Source organism: Malaclemys terrapin, chromosome 19 (assembly GCF_027887155.1).
Source record: "Malaclemys terrapin pileata isolate rMalTer1 chromosome 19, rMalTer1.hap1, whole genome shotgun sequence".
Classification (NCBI taxonomy): Eukaryota; Metazoa; Chordata; order Testudines; family Emydidae; genus Malaclemys; species Malaclemys terrapin.
In genome coordinates, this window is record NC_071523.1 from 22,859,747 (window position 1) to 22,878,133 (window position 18,387).

At 46.2% G+C, this 18,387-nt stretch overlaps 1 protein-coding gene across 8 annotated transcripts in view; it reads left to right on the top strand.

The window, feature by feature from the left end:
* The window catches only part of CAMTA1 (calmodulin binding transcription activator 1), a 668,552-nt gene that overhangs the window by 621,281 nt on the left and 28,884 nt on the right, over window positions 1-18,387 (top strand). For all 8 annotated transcript variants that reach the window (XM_054008960.1, XM_054008956.1, XM_054008958.1 and 5 more), the window contains 8 exons: window positions 509-705; window positions 2,527-2,605; window positions 4,870-5,185; window positions 5,926-6,449; window positions 11,384-11,571; window positions 14,415-14,661; window positions 15,158-15,229; window positions 16,250-16,270. In XM_054008960.1, coding sequence (XP_053864935.1) covers window positions 509-705; window positions 2,527-2,605; window positions 4,870-5,185; window positions 5,926-6,449; window positions 11,384-11,571; window positions 14,415-14,661; window positions 15,158-15,229; window positions 16,250-16,270 — 1,644 coding nt within the window. The remainder of the gene's footprint in view (window positions 1-508; window positions 706-2,526; window positions 2,606-4,869; window positions 5,186-5,925; window positions 6,450-11,383; window positions 11,572-14,414; window positions 14,662-15,157; window positions 15,230-16,249; window positions 16,271-18,387) is intronic.

Sequence of the window (18,387 nt, forward strand, 5' to 3'; positions counted from 1 at the left end):
AGTGAGTGAAGTCATCTTTATCCACAGATATGATAGAACACCTGCAATTCTGCTTCCCCAGAATCTTTCTGCACAGCTGTTGACCAGCCATGGCTCTTGGCTTTTGGTCATTGCTGCTATTCCCTGTTTAAGTAGTCTTTCCAGGTCCGGTTCTGAGAGGCACTGGCTTTGGTGGGAGTGGAGTGCCCAGCGTCTCCTCCTAGGCTCAGGTAGTCCATGAGAAGGGCACCCTCTTGTACCCAGTGTGCCACTTGTAATGGATTGCAATGACCTCCCTAATGTGGAAAGTTACCCTAGAGAGTTGATTGTAAGTACAGGTTAGTGCAAATAAATGAGATAACCTGTCAGCTTTTGTCTTGTTCCTCGTGTCACATTCATCCCCTTCTGTCACTTCCCTATCACTCATTATTTTTAAAAGCAAATGCACGCAATGTCCTGCCCTGTGCAGGATGTGAGTCCAAGCCACCCTCCCAGATGACAGCTTCTGAGATGTGCATATTGCTTTCAGTGTGTGTCTGGGACCGGGACGTTGGGCAGCTGCTTTGAAAGCCGTGTGGTGGTGGTGTGTGAGAAGATGATGAGTCGTGCCTGTTGGACAAAGTCCAAACACCTGATCCATTCCAAGACTTTCCGAGGAATGACCTTGCTACACCTTGCTGCTGCTCAGGGCTATGCAACACTGATCCAGACCCTCATCAAATGGCGGTAAGACCCAATGCTTCAGACTTCTGACTCGTCAATGTAGAGGCTGCAGGAAGCAGGTATAAACTCTGGCTGGCCTGAGTTTCTGGGTCTCTCTTGCACTTTGCAGAGGATGCTGCCTGTTGCAACGTGCTCCAGGCCCCCGTTGTGCATGGGTACCGTCTGTTGTGAATGGACCCAACCGCTGGATCCCACATGCTTCTAAGCCCCCTGGGTTTGGATAGTTGACCGGTCATTGTTCCTAGCGCTGGGGCTCTCAGGTGCACTCCCAGGACCATCCCCCATGTCTGACACCATACACGGATCCTGCAGTACAATCGGAACCAGTACTCCAGCCCTCCTGAGACCCCCAATTGGTTTTATCCATTCTCTGAGATCTACCTTGCTGTGGATGCTCTGAGCCTCTCAATTAATCCCTTGGAGGACAACATGGAAGGCAAGTAAGGAACACGACCTTAGGAAAGGGGTTTCCTAATGAGAGAAACTTTACTCTTGAAAGCACTGGGGAGTTACAGATTCTTGGAAAAAACAGTCCTGAACTCCTGCCTTCTCTCTCCTCCAGCCCTTTCTTCTGATGTGGCGATCATGATCTCCCTTCACACAGTAGATTCCCCCTTAAATGTAGACTCTGACCTCTTTGGCCACATGTCCAGGTTGAGAAACTCCAGCCTCTGCTCCCATCCGAGCTACTGTGTAGAGAATTAAATGTTCCTATGGTTGGCCTGCCTTTGAGAGACATCAGTTGATGGGCCTGTGTTGCTCATCTTCATAGATGACCTCATTTAACTAGGTGTCAGGCCCACACTACAATATGGATGCTCTAATCCACAATAGAGATTACAATAAAGTGGGGCCCCTGGAACAAATGGCATTCACAAAACAAGATGGAGTTCACCTTTTCCACAGACAAATCCCCAGTCTGTCACATGGCTTTCTTCTCTGATTTTAGGGGATAAAATTATCTCCTTGTTGTGGTTTCCCAGGGCCAATTGCCTCAGCCTTTTACATGGAAGCTAGTAACCTGCTTGGGTTGGCATGTATGTGCTGGCCTGAGCTGGCATTGTGCTCACCTGGGAAGTGGAAGATCTGGGCACTCCTTACATTAGTGGTATATGTTTGATGTTTTCACTGCTGGCCTGTCTCCATCTTCCGCTTCATAAACAGAAGCTGATTTAAACTTGATTTACTGTGGATCCCAATAAGCCCTCTAGATTATCCCCATCCATTTGTTCTGGAGCCACTATTTCCCTTTCCCCTCTGTGTACTGTTAAGTGTTTCACTTCATTTAGCCTATTTTTTTTTTTTTTTTTGTGAGCAGCCTGTAAGGCTCTGCATGCGGTATAAAATAACAGCCTAAGTGTTTGTCACCAGAGTTTATGGAGCTGAAGGCCCCAATCTGTGAGGCAGATCCTGAACTCTTTGTCTAGATACTTTATTGGCCCTCATCACGGTAATATTTGAATGCTGCAGAATGATTAATGGAGTTATAGGCAGCACTGCTGTGAGATAGGGAAGGATTATGCCCATTTTTCAGGTGGGGAACAGAGGCCTGAGGTAGATCAAGTGTCTTGTCTAGGGTCACCCAGGAGATCTGGGGTTGAGCTTGGAATGGAACCCATGTTTTCATCCCAGTCCAGTGCCCTATCCACTAGACCATCCTCCTCCCTAACCCAGGCCACCAGCTATAACAAGTGTGCATTGTAGTCATGCAGGTGTGCTCAGCGCTTCTTTTTGTGGTCAAGTCTTGGGGTGTAAAGCTGTGGTTTTGTGTAAGGATCTTAATCAAGCTACAGAACATCATTCCTGCTCTCATTTCCTGTGCAGCACCAAGCATGCAGACAGCATTGATTTGGAACTGGAAGTTGACCCTTTGAACGTGGATCACTTCTCCTGCACTCCACTGGTAAGTAGCAGAGCATTCTTTCTGAGCCAGTGCCTCAGTCCACTGAGACAGTAGAATGATCCTCCTCTGAGGGGTGATGAGCTCCTTCTTTGCTGCCGTTCCCAGTCCTCTTGAACTTTTGCAGTCTGATGGAGTAGATGTATCTTGCATACTGCTATGCTGTATAAATAACAACATGACTCTAGCAAGTCTTAAATTGTTTTGCTCTGAGAGAAACCAAAATAGTTATCCCAATTTTTTGAGAAGTGTGGGGTGGGTTTTCTTGTTTTGCCCAAGCATCTCTGCTTTGCTGCCTTGAGGAAAAAGAACTTGTCTTTTTTTACTAGTTGGTCTGTTTACATGTTTTCCTGTCTGTGGAGGTCTCAATCATCCTATTGTGTCAAAGCCAGTGAATTCACAGTTACATTTCCTGATAACCCAGAAATTCCAAATCATCCAACATGCATGGAACCAAGAATAGGTCCAAATGAAAACTAATTCCCAAAGCCAGGTGGTAACTTTTTAGATGAGCATATCCCCTGTGAGAAGTTGGAGTGACACTCTTAGGGCTGACAAGGTACTTGAGGTAATATCTTTAATTCTACCAACTTCTGTTGCTTGTCTGTCTCACTTTTTGAGCTAACACAAAGCTCTTTTTCAGGTGACGTGTGTAAGCTCAAAAGCACGTCTCTCTCACCAACAGAAGTTAATCCAATAAAAAAATATTACCTCCCCCACTTTGTGTCTCTAATATCTTGGGACCAACACGGTTACAATGACACTGCAAACACTGTCAGGGCTGGACTACCCACAGTTTGTTCATTGATAGAACTAGGTTTAGAATCCATTTAGTTCAATCAGTCTGCAACCCCCTAGTGTGCACTGGTTTGACTAAACTGATTTACAGTAACACTTGCAGTCACACCCATGTAATTCTTAGAGAATGTGTAGACAGTGTCTTAGCAAATAATTTTGTAACTCTTGGCTCTTCTGGGATGCTGCTGCCCAAGATGCCAAGCGCTGTTTAGAGTATTTTTCTCTTCTTATTTTTAATAACAATTATTCAAGTCTTAAGTGTGTTAATCATTGATACAAGCTGACAAGTTAGAATGGACAACTGTTAGCAGCGATTCAAGGCCACTGTGAAGAAGGAGTAAGTTTATGGGCCAGAGTCAGCTCTGGTATAAGCAGGTGCCATTTCTTGGGGTTCAGTGTTGTCGAACCTCTTACACCAGGGCTGAGCTGGTCCTGTACCTGCTGGCCTGTTTAGACAGGTGCACGTGTGTATGTGCTCAACCATCTCTTTAGTTGGTAGACAGACAGGAATAAGCTTTCATAAAGCTGTAATGTGCACAGTTGCAGTCTCTGTGACATTGACAACAAGCAGTGTTTGAGTGCAAAGATGCTACTGCCAACCTTAATGAGCCACCAGGCCTGGGTCCTTTATTGATAGTCATTTGTGTTCTCTTAGCTCCCACACTATATTAGGCACTGTCTCCGAGACAGAGTTTTAAAACTTGCCCATTTGTTATGGTCCCGAGAATACTTTCTTATTAAGAATTGTGTAGTTGCTGGCTGCTTTTAACTTTTGTACAGAGGTCGTTCTAGGTTCCTGCTTCTCTAGCATTGTCCTAAATGTTTGATTTTTTTGCATGATTAAATACCAAATATAACAAGTCCCAGCTGTCCATGCGCCTGCCTCACAGTTTGCTTCTGACTGACCCTTTCCTACCATGTCACAGCTCGTTGTGCCCCCTGTGTGAGCCGAGTCCCAAAGCAAGCATGGCATGGCTGATGTCTCCCCATGTAGCCACTTGGTCCTTTGAAAGCCAAATTCAAAATTAATGTGAAATGTAAGGTCCCCTACATTTCGCCCTTTCCTAGCTTTAATCCTGCTGCTCACATGCTCATCTGTCTCTAATTCACGTGTGTATGCAGTTGAGCTCTTCTGCCTCTGAGGCATTGTTAAGATTTATGCCTATATGAAAGTTTCACTTACTACCCAATAAGAAAATTTCACCTTAATTTATTATAGATGGACAGGCAACTACTTCTCCCAGGAAGTAGAGAGTAGGACTTGTCTAGTCCTCCGTAATGACCTCTTATTCAGATGTGACACTTATAAAAGCTATCCTTTGGTGTTGGAGCATTTGCCAAGTTCTGCTGATAAGAGCTGTTTGTCAGTGATCTGAGAGGAGAACAAGAGAGGACTCCATTGCCTTAGCCAGAGAGTGAAGCACCTACAGATGTGTCCTGGGTTAGCCAATTGTCCTTTTCTCTTTCAGATGTGGGCATGTGCCCTGGGCCACATGGATGCTGCCATTGTGCTGTATAAGTGGGACCGCCGAGCCATCTCTATTCCTGATTCTCTTGGGAGACTGCCACTGGCTATTGCTCGTTCTCGAGGTCACGTGAAGTTGGCAGAGTGTCTGGAGCAGCTACAGCGAGATGAGCAAGTTCAGCTTGGGCAAAATCCCAGAATTCACTGCCCTTCGAGTGGGGAGTCCAACACCGAGAGCTGGGTTGCCCAGTGGCAAAGTGAAATCATTACTTCTCAAGAGCCTCAGAAGGGTGTCACTGTTATGTCCAGTTCAAATACAGGTAAAAACAAAAAAAAACCTGACTGTAGTGTATGTCTACCACTGCCCCTGGGAGGTGTGATTCCCTGTGCAGGTAAACAGACTTGCGCTAACTCAAGCATAGCTAGTATGTTAAAAGTAGCAATGTGGATGTTGTGGAATGGGCAGCGGCTTAGGCTAGCCACCCAAGTCCAAACCTGCCCAATCCTGTGGTTCTGAGCTCAAGTGGGTAGCCCAAGCTGCTGTCCATGCCGCAGTGTCCACACTGCTATCTCTAGCATGCAACTAAAGCCGAGCTAGTGTGAGTCTGTCTGCCCATGCTGAGAATCACAACTCCCAGCTGCAGTGTAGACATACTCATACTGGCCTGGAGCAGGCAGTTTACTTGGGGGAGGTGGAGGGGATGTTAAGTGAAGCTGTTCTATCTCTGCCCTGTTTCCTTGCTCCCAGCTCCCTGTCTCTCTCTCTCTCGCATTCCCTGTATTTGCAGGAGCATTGGCAAGTATGTCAGTGTGTGTCAAAAGGTACAGAATCCTAGCTACTTGGAAAGGAAGTGTGAACCACTCATAGGGGTGGTTCAGCTTAGCATCCTCCCAGGATGACAGTCACTCCTCCTGCATAAATTAGACCATGGTGTCCCAGGCATGGTCTGAACTGTTACCTGCACTCCTGGGAGGAGGGAGGTGTTATAGATGACAGGAGCACTTTCAGCAGTTATCACGTCAATTGTTCAGTCCTGACTGATGGTTTCTTTGCTTCCAGAGTTAAGACGACCAAGGTCTGAGCCCTCCAACTACTACAGCAGTGAGAGTCAGAAAGATTACCCAGCACCCAAAAAACATAAACTGAACCCTGAGTATTTCCAGGCACGCCAAGAGAAGCTGCTTTCCACAGCACTGAGCCTGGAACAGCCAAGTGTCAGGAAGCAGAGTTCCAGCTCCAAGCAATCCATCTCTGAGACAATCAGCCCCAGTGAAGGGATAAGGGACTATGGCAGGGAGCTCTCCCAGCACATCCCGGAAGTTGCTGGGTACCGGGGCTCTGGTGGCCAGGCAGGAATCAAGTGGAACCCAAAAGACATTTATATTGGTGTGTCTGCAGTGCAGGTGACGGGAAGCCAAAAGGGGCTTGCGTTGGGGAAGGACACCGTAGCCCACCGGCTGCGTCAACGAGAGCAGATGAATGTGCTGATGATGGCTAACAGGGAGATCGTGGATGGGGAGCTGCTTTCCTACAGGGACAGTGTGGAGAATGAGGACTGCTTACAGCACATGGATGATTTGCAGGTAAACATATATAACATGGCAGCAAGGCCAGCTGAGGCAAATACATCCCTCTGTGTCAGCCTCTGAGACTGTACCTGACTGACCTGTGTGCTGTGGTGGGAGATGTTCTTGCAACTGTAGAGCCCCCGAAGCATGCTTTGCAGAAGTTCATGGTTCTTGCAAACTGTGCACATTCCCCTCTGACAGTAAGTGATGGCCTTTCAGTCCTGCTGTGAGAGTGACGGTTAGCATGAATGGTTGTGCATTGCATTGCACTGTATTAGTTGGACAGTCTGCTCCTTTGAAAAGTTCTGCCAGCTATAATGGAATTTTCCATCTTGAAATGAATGGAACCAAAGCAGAGGAATGTGCTAAGGGCCCCTGCTCTGGGTAGCCAGTGCTGTGCTATCTTCTATACAGAAGGGCAGCAGAGAGGTGGGGATGGTTCTTGCCTTTTTACCCATTTGAAAGGTTTCGTGTCCACCTCAAGCTAGGCTGTGTGAAGCTTGAGAGCTGACTGTGCTCTGAACTCAGCACCTCCCATCAGTCACTCCCAGGAAGTGCTGTTTCAATGTAGTGGGCAGTAAGTTCATGGTCCAAAGGATAAGGAAAAGGCAGTTTGTTGGCATCGCCACTAATGTAGATGGCAGGTACTTTCCGAGGCCTCGCCACCACTCACTCCATCCTTCTCCTTCCATTGCTTGCTCTCCTGCACCCTCGCCCATTTTCACTGGGCTGGGCAAGGGATTGGGTTGAAGGAGGGGGTGAGGGCTTGAGGGTGGGGCCAGAAATGAGGGGTTTGGAATGTGGTCGGGGCTCCGGCTTGGAGCAGGGGGATAGGGTATGGGAGGGGGTATGGGCTCTGGGCTGAGGCCAGAAATTAGGGATTCAGGGGGCAGGGGGCGGGGCTCTGAGCTGGGGAAGGGGATTGGGGTTCTGGGTCGGGGCGCAGGGTGCGAGCTCAGGGAGGGAGTTTGGGTGCGGGAGGAGATTCCAACCTGGGGCAAGGGGTTGGGGTGCAGGAGAAGTTTAGGAGTGCAGACTGTGGGTGGTGCTCCCGGAAGCAGCCAGATTTCCCTCCGGCAGCCAGGTGGCTCTGTGCACGGCCCCTATCCGCAGGCACCACCCCTGCAGCTCTCATTGGCCGCAGTTCCTGGCCAATGGGACCTGCGGAGCTGGCGCTCGGAGTGGAGACAGCACACGGAGCCCTCATGGCCACACCTCCATCTAGGAGCCGGAGGAAATGTCGGCCACTTCTGGGAGCCGTGCGGAGCTAGGGCAGCCAGTGAACATGCCTTAGCCCTCCTGCACTGCCGACTGGACTTTTAGCGGCCCGGTCAGCAGTGCTGATCAGAGTCTCCCAGATCCCTTTTCGATTGAGCATTCCGGTCCAAAACCGGATTCCTGGCAACCCTATGAGGTGGAAGAAGCATTCTAGCCTTGTACGAGTGGAGGAGACACAAGAGATGCCAGTACTGCAGCTGAGCTCCTGCAGAGATTCCAGGTGGTCACATCTCCTTCCTAAGTGGGTTACTTTGCATTTGTCGTTATTGAAATAGGATGAAATTCAATAAGGACAAATGTAAAATACTCCATTTAGGAAAGAACAATCAGTTGCACATATACAAAATGGGAAATGACTGCCTAGGAAGGAGTACTGCGGAAAGGGATCTGGGGATCATAGTGCATCACAAGCTAAATATGAGTGAACAGTGTAACACTGTTGCAAAAAAAGCAAACTTCTTTCTGGGATGTATTAGTAGGAGCGTTGTAAGCAAGACATGAGAAGTAATTCTTCCGCTCTACTCCGTGCTGATTAGGCCTCAACTGGAGTATTGTGTCCAGTTCTGGGCGCCACATTTCAGGAAAGATGTGGACAGATTTGAAGAAAGTCCAGAGAAAAGCAACAAAAATGATTAAAGGTCTAGAAAACATGACCTAAGAGGGAAGATTGGAAAAAATTTGGTTTGTTTAGTGTGGAAAAGAGAAGACTGAGGGGACATGAGAACAGTTTTCAAGTACATAAAAGGTTGTTACAAGGAGGAGAGAGAAAAATCATTCTTATTAACCTCTGAGGATAGGACAAGAAGCAATGGGCTTAACTTGCAGCAAGGGAGGTTTCGGTTGGACATTAGGAAAAACTTCCTAACTGTCAGGGTGGTGAAGCACTGGAACAAATTGCCAAGGGAGGTTGTGGAATCTCTGTCATTGGAGACTTTTAAGAGCAGATTAGACAAACTCCTTTCAGGGATGGTCTAGATCAGTGGCCTCAAACATGTGGCCGCCTGCGGGGTTCTTCCCCGCTGCCCCCCCCACCCCCGGTCCTCTCCCCAGTGCACCACGTACTCCCACCCCGGGCCGGATCCAGCCCCTCAGGGCTTTGGTTCCGGCCTGCGGATTTGCCAACCCCATGGTGTTGAGGGCCACGCGCTGCTCCGGGAAGCCGCGAACACCGCGTCCCTGCGGCCCCGGGGAGGGGGGCGCAGAGAGCTCCGTGAGCTGCTGTTACCTGTGGTTACATCCCCTGAAGCTCCCATTGGCCGGGAACAGGGAACCACGGCCAATGGGAGCTTCGGGGGAGGTACCCCTAGGCGAGAGCAGCGCAGGGAGCTCTCTGCACCCCCTCCCCCTGGGGCCGCAGGGACGCGGTGCCCGCCTCTTCCCGGAGTGGAGCAGCACAGGGCCGGGGCCGGCAGGGAGCCTACCCTGGCCCCGATGTGCGCCCCTGCCATCCCGGAGCCACTCCAGGTAACCGGCGCTGGGCCAGAACCTGAACCCCTCCTGCACCCCTCCGGCCTGCCACACCCCGCATTCCCTCCTGCACTCCAACCCCCTGCTCTGAGCCCGCTGCCACGCCCTGCACCCCTCCTGCAACCCAACCCCCTGCCATGAGCCCCCTGCTGCACCCCACGGGCAGGGGTGGGGGTGGAGTGGAGTGGCGGGGTGGGGACAGTGGGAGGTGGGTGATGGGGCCCTCGGGCCAACGTACGAGTCCTCCTCTCGCCCTCCTGGTGATTCGAGTTTGAGATCCCTGGTCAAGGTAATACTTAGTCCTGCCATGAGTGCAGGGGACCTCTCGAAGTCCCGCCCAGTCCTATGATTCTGTGATCTACAGACGCAAGCTAGTCTGATGCTGTTCTGCTCAGGCAGCTTGTATTTTGAGCGCTGGAACTACAGACTAATGTCCTTGTTCATGTAACAGGGGTGTAACAGCCTGGCTGCTGAACACCTTTGAGTTTACATGTGCATGATACCAACCCTGCAACATCACTGAAGAAGCATTGCGGCAGTGAGCAGCTACAATGACTATGTGAAGCTGAAGGTGGTGCCCATGGGCTGAAGAGCAAATCACTGCAGTGTGAAGGAAAGGGCATTCTAGATTTGAGGAGGAAAGGGAGAGACTATATGGATAGTGTTTTGGGAAGAGAAATATACAAGATATGGTGTAGGGGACAAAATAATACCCAGCAAAAAAAAGAAGGTGGGGAGAGGAGAGAAATGAGTAGCTTAATTTTTAGGGGAGGAAGATTCTATATGCTTTCTGATCTAACGAGGGGTGGTAAGTGAAGTGGCAGCTATGAGAGTGGAGCCTCAGAAATATACCCACCCACTACATCTGGAGATTCTTCCACACAGCCAAAGTCATAAAGGGAAACAAAACCCTTGCAAAGCAGGGATGGATCTGCTTGGTGTTTGCAAAAGATGCATTCATGTTTCTGGAACTGCCTTGGGTTCTAAATTATTTGAGCCTCCCAGATCTAACAACTGTACAGGCCCTAGTCATAGGAACAGAGATGTCATGCTGAATGTTGCCAACAGCAAATATTTAATATTGGGAGCGATGTCCCAAACCTGCATCATGGGCTGTTTTCTTCACTACAGGAGAGGATCACCTGATGCTTGGAAGCATTCCAGTACAATAGTGTTAGATACTGTATAGAAACCAGAGGGAAAGGAGTCAAGTCTAGCAAAAGGAAGAGTGAAATACAAAACATGAATATTTATTTCTAAATAAAAAAATACCTAAGGGAGCAATAAGGGACGAAATATAGCGGGAGACCCCCACCAGTGTGGGAAGTTAATTGGAATGGGGTTGGAGGTAAAGTGGCACAAACTGCATGAACTCTGAACTTGTGTCCTCTTCCGCTGTCTTTTTCACGGGAACACAGGTATGTTCTGGGTACTGGATCAGCCTTAGAAAGTACGCAGCAGTGATGCTAAATGAAGTTGTAATGCTTTCGTTCTCCTGTCTCTCCTCCATCGGTCAGAAACAAGGCCTCAGTCTATGGAGATCTCTAGAATTGTAAAGGAGAATCCATGCTTGTTAAATTTCTGTTCCTCTTTGTTGCTGACAGCATAACCAGTGCAAACCACTCAAAGCCTTTCTCTCTTTCCTAATGATCATAAGTTATTCACAGTCCCCTCCCAGCCATCCAACACTGGCCTTTGGGTCTGGAAAAACTGTCACTCATAATCATAAGGCTATGTTTACGCTACCATTTATAGCGGTATAACTTGTGTCACTCAGGGGCATGAATAAGCCACCCCCCAAGCGACATAAGTTACACTGATCTAAGCGCCGGTGTGGACAGCGCTCTATTGGTGGGAGAGCTTCTCCCGCCAACATAGCTACTGCCACTCATTGGGGGGTGGTTGGGGGGTGGATTAATTATTGTGTCAACGGGAGAGCTCTTTCCCGTCACCATAGAGCAGCTACGCTGGAGATCTTACAGCGGCGCCTGCTGGTAGCTTGCTAGTGTAGACGTAGCCTTAGATTGAAGCCAGTGGCATTTTTGCCTGAATGAGCTATTCAGGATCAGGTCCAGTGAGTAACCTTCGCTTCCCACACACTTGGGCAGCCCTTGCCCTCATCCTGGGGTAAAGCTGTGAATTGTTTCACCACAAAGGTGTTGGCAGGAAGTTGGCAAACATTGCTCTTGTCTGCCCCTTCCCAGGTGAACATGATGACACTTGCAGAGCACATCATTGAAGCAACGCCTGACAGGATCAAGCGGGAGAATTTTGTGCCAATGGAGTCACCGCTGGTGGAGAGGACAGACACTGCTGCCATTAGCACCACGATGAGCTGGCTGGCCAGTTACCTTGCTGATGTCGATCATATACCAAGTGCTGCACAGATAAGGTCAGCAACACTAACTAACCACAAGACAGGTTTGGGCATGTCCCCGTTTCACTGCAGATTTGCTGCTCCGATATTTTGTGTGTGTGTGTTCTTTGACCTTTTGGCTTTGCTTTTTAATTGGGTTTAATGCAGGTAATTCTAGGACAGGTACACTTGGTCTCGCACATGCAAACATCAAGCAATATAAGCAACTGTCTTCACGCTTTCCTTTGTTAGGTACAACTGTAAATTGACGGAAAAGTGCAAACCCCTGCAATAAAACAGACGCTTTCAGACCAACCGATTCTTGTTTGAGACCACAAGGAAAGTCCAGCTGGTTAAACAACAGAGTCTGTTTGGCTCTACATCTGTAATTATTGGGGTTATTCTGTACCCCGACTGCTTGGGTGCCCATAGCGTGCCTGGCATACCATGTCTCAGAGGCAACCGCTGTAGGCGCTTCAGCGGAAGGGGCCAGATATGGTGGGTCCCTGTAACCACTCAGGCACATGGCTAAGGGAATGTTTTTATTGGGGCTGCAGGAAAGGGGAAAGGTTGCAAATACACTAGGTACAGAGCTTTAAACAGCTATACAGTAGAACCTCAGAGTTACAAACTGACCAGTCAACCCCACACCTCATTTGGAACCATAAGTACATAATCAGGCAGCAGCAGAGACCAAAAAAAAAAAGCAAATACAGTACAGTGCTGTGTTAAATGTAAACTATTACAAAGATAAAGGGAAAGCAGCATTTTTGTTCTGCATAGTAAAGTTTCAAAGCTATGTTAAGTCAATGTTCAGTTATAAACTTTTGAAAGAACAACCATAATGTTTTGCTGGTACTGAGTATGGGAAGGCTCTTGGATGACATCTGAGAGGATGTTAGGAAGAGTTCCTTTTAACTTCATGTTATACTGCAAAGCTCACTTCCCCTCATTGAGGCTGGCAGGAAAGGGGAAAGAACCCATTTTCCCAAAGTATGGATCAGAAGATAAACCCCAGCACTGGTCACAAAGGCAGAAGCCAAGTGCCAAAGCAAAAGTAGGATGGAGGGTTTTAGTGTCTATCTGTAATCCATGGCAAGTGCCTAGTGACAGGTTTTTTTAAAATGCTGATGGGTTCACCCACAGAATCCTCCAGATCTGACCCAGCCACGATTGTCAGGTTATGATGATTAGCAATATTAATCCCACACACTCACTGATTTTGCAGATAACTTCTGCAGACTGTCTGTTCTAAATAGTAACTTCCATCATAATTTCACATGCTGAAGATGAACTCAACTGCTGCAGATGTCATGAGAATTTCTGTGTCTTGGTTGAGGCTACGGGAAGACTTCCGTTGGGAAAGCAAGGCGACATTAATCCCTTACCCCTTGCCCTCTGCATCAGAAAGGGAGAAGTGAGCAGCGTAACATCCCATAAGAGTTGCATGCCTGTCTCATTTTACCCAATTTGTTATGTCCTATGACATTCCCCTTTGGGAGCTGCTGGGATTCTTGCCTTTTATTATAAATGGTGTGTGCAGTAACATGAGGTTCTGAAGTTGGATCACAGTGCAGAGTGTAGCTAGGCCATGAAGCCTGGGGCCTCCAGCAGCACAGAGAAATGGAAGACAAGGCAGCCCTAATGAAACTCATTTCACAGCACTGGAGTCGGAAACTCAGGATTATTCAAAAAGATTAAAATGGATTTTAGTCTGTTGTTAAATCCTAATCTGAATGTAACAGTCCTTATCTGAACAGCAAAGAAATTAACTTCCACTTATTTTAGAGCTGCCCAATCCCCAGGAGAGACCACAGGGCTATTTAAAGTGATAGAAGCTCAGCCACCTCTGAGAGCTTCTGCCTCTGAATTCATCTGCCTCTGCATTTGTATCTCTGACTGATCCACAAATATTTGAGATTAAAAATAGAAATCAAGTTACTGGAACAAATTGGGTTCTTTAATTCTTCCCAGAGGCGCACTCTGTGTTTGGGCACGGTTATATCTGCATGGCAGAGCTGTGACTAGACATTTTATCCTCCATGGCATGCGAGCATATTTGTACCCCCTGCCAGGGTTATTATGGCATGTCTCTGCCCCATTTTTCTGCCCCCCACAGCTTTGCGCCCTGGGCAACTGCCCCACTTGCCCTGCTCTGGTTATGGCCCAGTTGCATGGAAAGGGCTGAAGCAATTGTGCTGTTCACATGGTGAGTTCATGGCAAACAAATATCAGAATTCAAGATAGACCTGAGACATTGAATTCCCAGAATACTATGCATTAGATGATGGGTGGAGAAAACCTTTCCAGCCTTGGTACCAAATCTAAACTTAGGAGAAAAAGTAAATTGACCCAGGCTAGACGCCAGGAAAGATCAACTCCTTCTTAAGTGTTTCAATAGAGACAAATTTGTTGCTTGTTTTGAAAAATCCTTTCACACAAACCTTTTTATAATGACAAAATAATGATTAGAAAGAATAGAGAAATGACACTGTAATATATGTGGAGCATTCAGTTCACTGTGAGCTAAATCCATGCTTGGGAGAAATCAGGGGAGTTACACCAGAGATTAATTTGGCTCTGTGCCTTTTAAAGATGGAGGTGAAACCATCATACACATGAGTCATGTAAAAGGTGAGGGGGCAAAAATATCTCAGATCATGGAACAGAATCCCAAAGCCAGTGTTCAGCCTGCAAATTCCATTGCAGCCAGGTGCATATTCAGCATGTCACAGGGCATGGACCTCCTGGGGCTTTGGGTTGTGCAGTATAATTTGGAAAGGTAACTTTGCCCTTGCACATAAAAATGTAATAAGCTACTAGTCGTGCCAGTCCGGCTTCTCTGTGACTAAATGTTCCTTTTGTGCCTCTTGTTTCAGAAGTCTATACAGTGAACCCCTGACCCCTTCTTCAAACACCAGCTTGAGCCCCGTAGGCTCACCAATCAGTGAAATAGCTTTTGAGAAACCCAGCCTTCCTTCCGCAGCAGACTGGTCAGAATTTCTGAGTGCATCCACCAGCGAAAGGGTAGAGAATGAGTTTGCACAGTTAACTCTGTCTGATCATGAGCAAAGAGAACTCTATGAAGCTGCCAAACTCGTCCAGACAGTGTTCAGGAAATACAAGGTAAGTAGCAGGAGCATCCCACCTCTTTGCCTTGGGCGTGTGGAAGTAGAATCCATTAGAAAATAAAATGTAGACTATATATTTCTTAGACAAAATAATTTTCCCAATTTGAAATTTGTCTAACAAGCTAGCAAAGGGAGACAAGTCCATATTTTAGCATGTGGCAATGCTTCCTCTGCAACAGTATGGCAATCCACAAAGCATGGCAGGAAAGTACACATCAAAGTCTTTGTTCAGCTGCCTGTTTTCATTCTCTCCTGCAAACTGTCAAACTCATTGTTTGTAGATTCGAGGGGTGTTCCATCATCTTCATAAATTACTAATAGAAACCCCTTCTTTAGAGACCGCTGGCTAGAACTGAAAAGGAGGGTGCTACAATGGTAAATGGAAACCGGGAGTCATACTCAGGCTGCAGAGAGCCATTACCTCTCATCCTCTCTCCTGTTTGTTCAGTGCGATTTATGCTGACTTATAACTACTTCCCTTTTTGTTACAGGGCCGTCCTCTCCGAGAACAGCAGGAAGTGGCTGCTGCTGTCATTCAGCGTTGTTACAGAAAATACAAACAGGTAAGCGAAGAATTGAGTTTCTGTGAAATAATGTGCACCTGTGAATACTGTCAGCAGAGTCTACATATATTGGGAACTGGCCCAAAGAGAGAACCTCCAAAGTGTGCTTTTCAATATGCAGTGATAAATATGCAGAATGTGTTATGATTAAGCTCGAAAGGGGAGAAAAATCACATCGTAAATCTAATTTCACAAGCTGTTTCCTTGACAAGATTTTAATTTCTGTATTTTCCCTGGTTTGTTATATACAGTGTTATCAAATAGTCCTGCAACTTATCTCTCAACACACTAGTGATGACGTGGTCTGAAACTAGAGCAACTGTGTGTGTATAGCTGCACATTTGGAGTGAGGAACAAGCTGTATTTCATATTTACCTGTATATTAATATATTATTATTTATCAAAGTGATGACATTGTACTTCTTACTAGCTGCTTTCCAAATTTCATTGTGAAATTTAAGATGGTTTTGTGCTAAAGATGAGTTGGACTGCAGAGCGGGAGATGGAAAACACATGTCAAATTTTAAAATATGAAAAATCCAGTTTTTCACTTGATATAATTTGTCCCGGGACTGAAACCTTTCAGCACACTTTCGTTTGGAGCCAAGTTTCAGGCTGAGTTCTCAGACCCAGAAATGAGATTTTTTTTTTTTTTTTTTAAATGGGAACAATGGGGAGTCCATTAGCACCAGTTCAAACACACTTCTCCCCCCAACTCAGACAGACCAACATCTAGGATGACAATATTGAAGAGAGACCCTTACATAACATTCAGTTAGAAACATTTATTTGGGAAAATCTAACTAGTGTTAGATCATCATCAGAGTGACGTTCTAGAATGATGCTTTGTATAATCATAGTGTGAATTCCCTTTCAAATCTTGCTCCACAAGGTTTGTCTTTGACCCTGGAGCCATTTCTTTTGGGAGAAGATGGTCTGGTCAGGTGTTTGGTTTTTGTTTCTCAGTTCTTTATTTGGCAGATCTAACATTAACCTTGTATTTTCTGTTTTTCCCCTAAGCTTACTTGGATAGCCTTGAAGGTAATGAATCAACAAACACTGCCTTGGAAACTGTTTCCTTTGGGTTACAAACTTTCACATTCAATACAAACCAGGAAAACCTGGTATTCGGTGAAATGATTTGATAATGCCCAGCAGTGAATGTATGTGTCAGCAAGACTGGTCTGTGACAAACACAAATCCCCACTGTAGGACAGAGACGGCGCTGTGTTACCAGAAACGCATTACATGTTAATATAGAACCACAATTAGTATTTCTAAATACACTTATTGAGCAGTGAAGGGCTGAGATGAGGGAACTGTATCAGTGCTAACTATTAATGAAGAAACATTTTGCTCTGCAGCTGTTCTTAGCATTATCTTTATGAGCAACAAGAATCTTTACTGTCCGCAGTGCTCTGGGTCGTTAAATTGCTCCCAGTGTTGCTGAGGTCTATTAGGTTCCATTATTTGACTCCATGGTCATGGACAATATGAGGGAATATTGATCTGAACATCTACACAAACAATGACATCGATGCTCTGTCTTTATCCATGAGTATTTTTAATTTTCAGCTTTAAAAACCTATGCACTGAATTCCCAATTACAGTGCAACTTGTGTGTTACTGCTAATACAGTCAGTGTCATGTTAGAATTGTCCTGTGACAATATGCTGTGAGCGTAACAGCCTGTCTCCTACCTGTGCAGCACCCTGACCCTGGCAGTTGTCAGTATCAGTTCAGCGTTTTCCAATGCTGTCAGGGTACCTAAGACACAAGAGTGCATGTTGTTCTTTCAGGGGAGATTTAATGTAATACGAAGATGGGTGTGTCCTCCTAGAACTGTTCTTCCACCCCCAGCTTCCTTCTTCACCAGAGACTTCAGATTGGGCCAAAGCACTATTTTGTCAAGGAAGGTGAACGTGTCTGTCATCATGCACCTAGATTGGCTGGAGATACTCACTTGACTAAAGCTAACTACTGTTTCCCTTGGTCTCCCAGCTCCCACCAGCCTGAGGGGAGGGTGCGGGTGTGGGGGAAGTTTTGAGAATTTGGGCTGGACAGAAAATTTTAATGCATAGGCAACAAGACAGCTGAGTGGATCTCACAAGTTTGGATGCAGACCTGGGTGGTATCTTAGAGCTATAATTCTCTCATCTCACATAACTTATTACTATATTATATCACTGTATTATTTACATCAATGACTGCAGGCTTAAATAGACATAGCTTGAGTGTCACTGTTCCACTTTTAGCCCTCTGTTCAGGGTGTTGTAACTCAGCCACAGAAGTCCTTTCTGGGCTCAGAATTGGAAAAGAAAAGATCAGCCCGAGAGTGAATTTTTTAAAAATAGCTAATTTAAAACCAAACTTTGGTTCATCTAATTATTGTAAGAGTTTATTTAAAAAAAAATCAGAAAATAAAAAATGACAACAAAATGTACCAGCAACCCACAACTGCTTCAGTGCCAAAGAGTGAAATTTGGTAAATGTTGGTGTTACTCCATGATATGATGGGTTGGTTGGTTTGTTTTTAAGAAGAGAGAACTCTCTGAAGTATGATGTAAAACTGTCAGATATAGAGATGGCTGCTGCCCATGTGTCACATCTCTCCTGTAATTAGATGAGCAGTGAGTCAAAGGCTGGCAAACTGTCTGGGGATATATAACACTTTATGACATATTCTTCAAAAGAAGACCAACTCACAGTAAAAGTCTGCTCTACACATCAGTTCAGACTGCTAAATGTGACCTTCACATATCAGTCCAGGTCTGCATTTACCACTTAGAAAGTAAATTGTGTGCAATTTTAAATATTCCTGAATGCAGATGACTTCCATGTACCAGGGAGGGCTGTCTTACATTGGTTATTTTGAAGGGAGAAAATGTAAAAGAGATTCTTGCCTTTAGAGAGTTGCTTCCTCTCCTCGTTACTGACTGCTCTGCTGAAGGCTAGGTAATATATGTCTTTTATTATGCAAGGTAAACCTTATTATAGAAATCTACTCAACAGAATGCAATAGCTGAGAGCAGTGTACAACTCCCATTTTCAATTAATAGACCCAGGCCATTGATGCTGGGCTGTGTTCAATGCAGGGAGCTAAACCATGAGGTTCTGAATGAGGAGCAGTCTGCCCATGTTTAGCAATCTTTCACACA